This window comes from Clupea harengus, unplaced genomic scaffold (assembly GCF_900700415.2).
Source record: "Clupea harengus unplaced genomic scaffold, Ch_v2.0.2, whole genome shotgun sequence".
Taxonomy (NCBI): Eukaryota; Metazoa; Chordata; class Actinopteri; order Clupeiformes; family Clupeidae; genus Clupea; species Clupea harengus.
Genome location: NW_024880340.1, coordinates 16,087 through 24,201, shown reverse-complemented (window position 1 = coordinate 24,201; position 8,115 = coordinate 16,087). Strand labels below are relative to the sequence as shown.

Here is an 8,115-nt window from a genome sequence, read left to right as displayed (position 1 = left end):
TAACAATTCTGTTATTTTGGAAATTTCCCATGGCTTCTTAAAGCTAGCTTCTGTATCTGTGTGTCTACGGTGATCCGATCACAAGTGGACAGCTCTAGGTACGTCAGATCACTCCAGCTATTAGAATGAGTCTCCACATGCGTCTCGAGTGACCACTTGTAATTGGATCTTCCCCGCTCTTTATGCAAGTAAAGACAGACATAATTTGCAAAGACCAAATGCATAAGAGGACAATGCCCCCCACTTCATTCAATGTGCCCCCTCACTTTTAAAAAATCAAACTCAAGTAATTTTCATATTGATTTGGATTTTTTTTATTTTATTCTGACATTCATTTTAATATAACAATAAAATGCTGTGCAAAAAGCACATCGAGGTTAGCCTAATCGGCCTATCACACTGGGCCCAGTGTAGTCAGATGATCTGACGTTTAGACTTCACACCTGTTTACTAAAGAAATGCTGGTGGTATGATTCTCTGATATTCAAGCTCTCTTGTGTTCTGAGATCTGGATTACTGTTTACCTCAGGGTTTTTTTCTTCTCGCAAAACTGCTGATGTGCTGCTTAGTATCAACAGTCTTTTTAGTTACTTGGATTCAGGATTAAAAATGACTGGATTTACAGAAAGAAAGTAAAGGTAGTGAGTTGAGTTCACTTGCCAGACATAGTACGTAAGTGTGGTTATTGAAATCAGTTTTCACACACTCATAGTATATATCTCTATGGGCTTTTTAAAATTTTCAAACGTCATGGACAAAGCCAGCTTTGAGTAAGTACTTCCGCTTATGCAGAGGATGTCAGTGGAGTAGACAGTCCTTCAATGTGGCCTGGAAATATTTGCGCACACACTGCAAAAAGAAAGTGGCCATATGCCCAGACTACCTCCGAATGTGGTCTGAGTGATCGGACCTCATTGCGTCCTCAGTGCGTTTTGGGTGCATTCACACCTGTACTCACAGCTGTCCCCCTGTGATTGGATCCCCCAAGACGCATGGTAATGCCAGGTGTGAACAGGACCTATTACAACAATGCTGTGTTCAATATGCCTGGGAGAACACAAAAATAAAATGTACTCACAGTCTAGGCAGCTTTGGAAAAAATGATTTGCTATTGCACCTTTAACCAACGGAATGATAATTGATTTAGATGTCAAAAGAATGGGGATCTTTTTTGAGAAGTGTCACCTGAGGTTTCCGTTATTGTTCATGCAGTTTGTTTCATAGTAGTAATATAATTTGGCAGTTAACCCTGGTAAGCAAGTACCACAAATAAGGGCATGTAAGCATATAAGTATCCATATTCCAAATTTGAACTGCTGTCAACTACTACCCAGTCAAACCAACTTGTCACAATAACATTGTTTTGTTGTTAGAAGAGGCGTTTTCTACCCTAGATTGTTCTAGATTGTTGCTTCTTAAAAATATTACAATTCAAGAATGAGGATGCATTGCATAATGTTGTAACCTCCTTTTATACTGTATATGCAGCACTTTTATTGAATGACACAAGGAATGAGTTCTACAAACTGTATTACACAAAATAATGTATGTATTCCGGTATCCTGAATTTCCCTACAGGGATTAATAAAGGTTTATCTTATCTTATCTTATCATAAACTCAAGGCAGCCCTATCATCTGTGCAGAGTCAAGTCTTACAGTTCCGTGTGTTCTTATTTTGTCTTGCAGAACCCAGTTCTTCAATGAAAAGAAGGTACAAACGCAAAGAGATCGAGGAAATCCAGTGCGAAGTGCGGAAGATGCATGCCTTCTCCAAAATCCTCAACACCAAGAAGAACCTAGACCACGTCAACAAGATCCTTAAGGTCAAGAGGCTGCAGAGGCAGGCCAAGACCGGGAACAACATCGTCAAGCGGCGCAGGGGTAGGCCCAGGAAACAGCCCCTGCCCCAGGAAGAGGAGGAGGATGAGGATGAGGACGACGAGGAGGAGGACGAGGAAGAGGAGCCCGTGGCCCAGATGCCAGTGCTGGAGAAGTGTGTGGACCTGCCCGGGAAGAGGAGCACACTGCATGCCAGCCTGGTGCTGCCTGAGCCCTTAGAGTTCTCCAACCACGACTCTATCATGGATGCCATCGAGTCGGTGGTGCACATGGCGCGGCTGCAGACCAAGTCCCAGCCCATGCCAGTGGCGGCAGGCAAGCAGTGGCAGCGGATGCCGGATGAGGCCTGCACCGCAGAGCGCCGGCGGAGGTACCGCGGGAGCAGCAAAAAGGAAGATGCACTTCTAGCCTTTCATTAGCCAGTCACAAAGCAGTGCAAGTGGACACCTTTTTTTGAGTCGCCGTTGCACTTTTTTGCCTTGTTTTTCTTTTTGTCTTAACTTGTTTTTTTATATCTTTTTTTTTTCTTACACATATGGGCATTCTTCTCGGCAGAATTCAGATAAAGAATGTGGTCAAATGTGCAGCGCTTTCATTTTATAGCGAGACTTAGCTGGACTTAGCTGTGTATTCCCTGAGTCTCTTGGAGACCAGGCTGTGTTAAACTACTACCCTCCAAAACCCCACTTCAAACTACAATAATAGAACTTTCAAAGGTTTCCTAACTGTGGTTCTTGCCATAAACCAGCTAGTGTAGATAATTGCTTTTTTTTCCCGCCAGTACTGTGCAGCTTTCTTTTTTTCCCCTCCTCATTATTTTGTATTTCATCCAAGTTAAAGCACAGTAGATTCAGTGTACTCAGTGTAGAATGATCAACAATAACCCCATCCTTCTCTGACTCCTCCTCCCAAGCAAACTCAAGCTGTTTTGGGGTCGCCCTGAACATAAACCAATGGCAGTACATTGGACTGGAGCTTCTTTGAACCTTTTTCCAGTGCTGGGCTAGTTGTACATAAGATACATGCTGAACTAGATGTAGAAACCCATCCACAAAATATCTCATTTCAGTAAGTGATAACACGTAATATGCCGTGCTGTAGTCGGAATGGTTGTAGTCAGTATTGTTTCTGTGAAAATCAATATTGTTTTTCACCAAAAAGATTTTTCTGAATGACCCATAATTACATGAGCATGATTAAGTGAGTGCATCACTGACTATTCTGCTTCTGAACATGGAACAGTATTAACGTAACTGCTTACAGTTATCTATAATATTTAGCACTTCATACAGTCATAATACATTTTTCTGTATTTCTTACCATTGTGGCTAAAATATTTGACCAATAAATAGTATGCAATAAATAGTTTGAAAAACAGCATTTAATAATGAAATAATAGTCCCTTGGTGTGGCTAAATAAGGTCACAACTGTGTTCAATTTTGAAATGAAATCACTTTCGAAATGGAATAGGTGTTTGTAGAGTGTGTGTGCTGAACTACCATAGATCAGCCTCCGAGAAGGTGCCTGCCCTTGGCATGGTCATTAGATGGTTGTGCAGACTTTTGGAAGCAGACCCTGAAACCCTTACATTTAAAAATGTCCTAGTTAACGAAACCAAAGTTTCTTACAATCCCGACGGTTTCTGTATTCTTGAATGTTTTACTATGTAGTCTGTATAGAGTTGTAGGACACCCCAAGTCGTATTTTGAGGAACCAATGTGTTTCCGTTGTATGTAGATCGGGTCAATTTAAAGAACCTTAACGATCCACAGAGATTAACAATCATCAGCAGAGAAACCAGAACCTCATTTGCGTCCATTCGAAATGCTTTTTTATCTGCAATTGATTTCTCAGTAGTCTCACTCGTGCCTTAAGTTTGTTTATTAATTCATTACATTTGATTTGCAGGGAAATGCAGGAATCAATGTGATTACCTTGTTAAATCATGAATGTCCATACTTAACATACATGTATCCATCGCTCAGAACACACTTAAAGCATTCACTGTCATGCCCTGAAGTGCTACAGCACAGCTGAAGGTACATAATATTAGCTAGGAAGCTAATGCTTTGAGGTTATCATGGGCGTATTATCAGTACTCTGTTGTGTTTAGAGCCAGTCTCGATCAATATCCAGAACACACAACACAGACAGTACATTCAGAGAGGGAAGCACTCCATCAGTGACATTTTTTCTATGCATCAGGTTTTACCTGTGAATCTGCTGACATGTAGGCCTAGTGACTTTCAAAGATGAACCTTTATGATAAGCTTTCTATTCTTCTTTTTGTTTTGATCTGCCCTTTATGGATAGTGAAGTGGTCTTTTTTGAAAATAAATGAATATAATCAATTATAGTGAAGAATGTCAGTAAATCTGTAAAAGTGCAAAAAGCGACTATCATTTCACTGCAATTATTGTCACTGCATGTGACAGAGAACTGTCTTAACAGCAGTCGAGCCTTAATCTAAAGTTATATTCAGCTAAATCTCCACTGTAAATAGTGTAACTACTGTAGGTTAGATCCATTTGCATGGGAGGAAACTGTGTTTTGACATATGTTGGACTGGTATCATGTGAACATGTCCGGCATAGACTGAAGCAGTAGTCTACATGCATAAAATGTTAATTTTGCTACAAGCTCAGCCATTAAGTCTGATGATGACTTCGGTTGTGTCAGAGCCAAGAAAAATAATTTGCATTGGCTGGCAGCTATCCCCCCCTAGCCAGTGGGACCAAGATGTAGGCTGTAGGATGTCTCAATTTTGGACTGGCTCAGAAAACCACCTGAAGACATCGCCAAATATAAAGAAGTCCATTTATCAGTATTTAATGCTAGGCCATCCAAAGCTGATCTAACAAACTCTGAATCTGAATGTGCTTTCTTTCTCTTTTTTTTTTTCGTCTACCAAAACCTATAACAATTTTTTTTTTTTTTTACATTTAGCATCGACTAGGATGTGTTCTAGGGAGGTTTTAGCAGCAAGGCATGGCAGCTCAAAAGTTCATTTTAATATTTAAAATTCTGTGTATTTCTTCACCAGCATAAAATGGTGCCTTCTGAAGTTGAGGTGTGTCCTTTCTATATTTACTGGCTCTTTAATCAAGAGACATAGACCGATCCTGTTATTTGACAGCCTCTGTATTTACTCTAGACAGATGTACTATTGCCCAAAGTGACACTTGGATGAAAACAAACATTTGGTGTAATCCAATTATGTTTTGAAGCCTGTAGGTGCTAGTGGGTTTCAGAAGTATTTGGAAGCTGTTTGGCTTGGTTGTGTCCTCCTAGTGTCACAGTTGGCCATGCACATTCAAGAAGAAACGTCTTTAGCTTATACAAATGTAGTAATCTGTATCATGCATTTTGAAGCTACATTGATATTTAAAAACTGTGCAACATCAGTATTGCGTGAAAAAATTACGTGTCTTTGCAAGAGCACATAGCTATGTTTGTATATTCTAATTAGAAGACATTGTGTATTTCATATTGTTTGTGTTTTTTTTTTCTGTATATGCATGCCCCATTTGATTGTATGCATAAATATTTTAGATGAACGAAAAATTGAATTTCAATCAAATTTGGAGAACTTGTACAATGTTTGATATGTTTCTTTTTTAATGGATTTTTAATTCTCAAAGCATTTTTGTATATTGTATTATTATAACAAACTGCAAATATTGGACATATAAAATGAACAAATACAGAGGTACACATGCATATACATATATTGTACATAGAATGTATGTATACACATGCATATTTGGTGTGTTAGTGTACACACACATATATGTTCATAAATACTTATACTGTATATAGGTATATACGTGTACTGTATGCTGGCATGTTTGGTCATGTTTGTTGATCATGATTTAGTAGTTTTATTTTTTTATTTCTCTTTTCTCTTACAGAAAAGCTTGTCCTTTTTTCTGCTGCCATCCTTGGCCGGCAGCATCAAGCACTTAAAGTTGATTTCTGTTCATGTCATTGTGGAAAAATAATAAATGACTTTATCGAAGGCTGAACATGTCATGGCTCTTGTCTTCTCCCCCCCCCCCCCCATTCTATATGTTGGTTCTGTTTACCTAATGGTTCCTATTTTATCTAAATAGCTGATATTTATCTTTTGATTGAGTATAACCAGAGTATTTTTTAAATACTGAACTCCTGGCAGCCATAATAAATTGAAAACCCACAATGAATTGAATCATTATTTGAAACAAATTGAAATCAAGCACATGAGCACTGCTATCTGTGGAGACCATCTGGCTTCTCTTGATGGAATTCATATCAGAGCAAGGTAATGAAGAGAGGGAATCCCCCCTTATCAAGTGCTCTTCCGCGTCCATTCTCATTCATTGTATTAGCCTAGCACTGTGTGCCTGTGATAAATGGATTGAACGACATCCAAGGCATTGGTTGGTGGAGGCAAAGTGAAAAGTGCTTCACCATAGGCTTACGCCGTCCCCTGTAAAATTCCTGTTGCCATGGCAGCTGTGTGAACTGCCCAAATATTCCAGTGGGCTGCGTATGGTTGATAACATTTCTGAGCTCAAATTGTCTGCGTGCGTTTTGAGCCACTCGAATCAATGCAGCATTTTCACTGCTTCTGACATTTCGAGTGTCCACACTTAATGCATAGTGTTGTACATCATCAGTGACAGCATTAAATGTGAATAACAAATGATCAATGCTGTACAAGCCGTTAAGAGAATCTGAATCTCTCTATTCCAATCAATGCATCATCACTCATCACTTGTAAACAGCATGATTTCCATTATGTAGCAATTATTATTGTTATGAAGATGGTGGTATCTGTTACCATCTATGTGGTGACTATTGGCATGCACAATAGAGAAGGCAACTGTGTTATACTGGATAGATAATTATAGCAATAAAAATGGCAAAACATAAGACTGATCTACCTATCTCTTAAGCAGTGTTTCTATTAATCGATAATTACCGTGTTTTGCCTACTAAATAAATAAATAAAATAAGAAATGAAAAACTTGCCAGTCAAAATGTCCTTGCTCACACAAAACATAAAATGTATCAAAGACAGGACATTAAACAGTGAGGAGAAACAGATTTGATCCAATCACATTTCATTTTCTGTGAAGTTTCAGTCTGAGCTCCGCCCTCCAAAGCCTTCACCGCAGCCGCAATCTTGCTTGTCAGACCAATCATGGCAATTGGCCAATCAAAACTCTGCTCTTAAATAGACATTTGAACATTACATTGCATAGATGACACCAAGACAAACCTAAATGAACACACTGTCAACACTATGCAGTCTGCACATTGCAGACCCTTGCTTGTTTTACAGTGAATGGGATAAGTGAGCCTCTGATCATGGCATTTTAATTATTCAGTCTTTCACAGGGCTGTAGCCAGTGTTTACTTGCATCGGTACAGGTTAGTTCATTTCCATGAACTGTGAAAGTAATGTATTCTGGCATGCGCAAGAAGACTGTCTCTCTTCTATATGTAGTGTGGTTTCTATCAACAAATGCCTTTGCTAATGTATAAACATGAAAATCAAAATGAATCTATAAACACTGAAACACAGACAGTTACATACAGAATGCATTATTGTTCCAAGTAGAACACAGAACTACAAGGAGAACTGGGTTGGCCACGGAAGTGTCTATGGGGTTTGTCATTGCTTTGAGTGCAAAAAATAAGCACACGCTATCTGGTGGTGATGGATGGAACCACATCCTGGGCCTTTAACAGCAATGAATTTATTCCCCACCACTCAGTAGGCTTAATGTAATTAGAATCTCAAAAGGTCAATGGGAACATGGAGTATTTGTCAGTTGTCATATTAATGTAAAATTTATGCTACTGTTAAACAGAATATAAATGTGCATGGCTTCATGAGGCCACTCAGCCTAAATGTAAAATGCAGAGCGTGTTGCTGAGGATTTTTGCTGGTAGTATCAGCAAGGCCTCATGATTGCATGCCCACCCGCTGAGCTGGAAATAAATAGGGATAATAGCTCTGCTGACCACCGTCATGTATTCGGGCAACATTTCAGAGTTGTTCAGCATTTAGGGGAGAGTTCTTCAGTGTATGATATATGCCAACACACAAGCCATGAGGTGCAGTGAATATTTTATGTAGCATAGTTTCAATTTCCTGTGTTCATGTACCTATTGGGTCGAGTGTAGACAAATATTGGTCTTAATCACAGTTCAAAGGCAGGCCTAGGTCTCAGAGGAAATATTATTAGTCATTCTTATCCGGTTTATGCATGTAAACATGGAAACC

The 8,115-nt window shown here is 39.2% G+C and overlaps 1 protein-coding gene across 1 annotated transcript; it reads left to right on the top strand.

Moving 5' to 3' along the window:
- The first annotated feature begins 356 nt into the window (after positions 1–356).
- Positions 357–5,863, top strand: LOC122131932 (SET-binding protein-like). The gene has a single exon (XM_042706651.1). The coding sequence runs from the start codon at positions 1,702–1,704 to the stop codon at positions 2,257–2,259; it is 558 nt and encodes a 185-aa protein (XP_042562585.1). The 5' UTR covers positions 357–1,701; the 3' UTR covers positions 2,260–5,863.
- Positions 5,864–8,115: the final 2,252 nt, after the last annotated feature.

Excerpts from the sequence above, each read along its gene's own strand:
- LOC122131932 (XM_042706651.1), top strand. The coding sequence starts at position 1,702 with ATGAAAAGAAGGTACAAACGCAAAGAGATCGAGGAAATCCAGTGCGAA.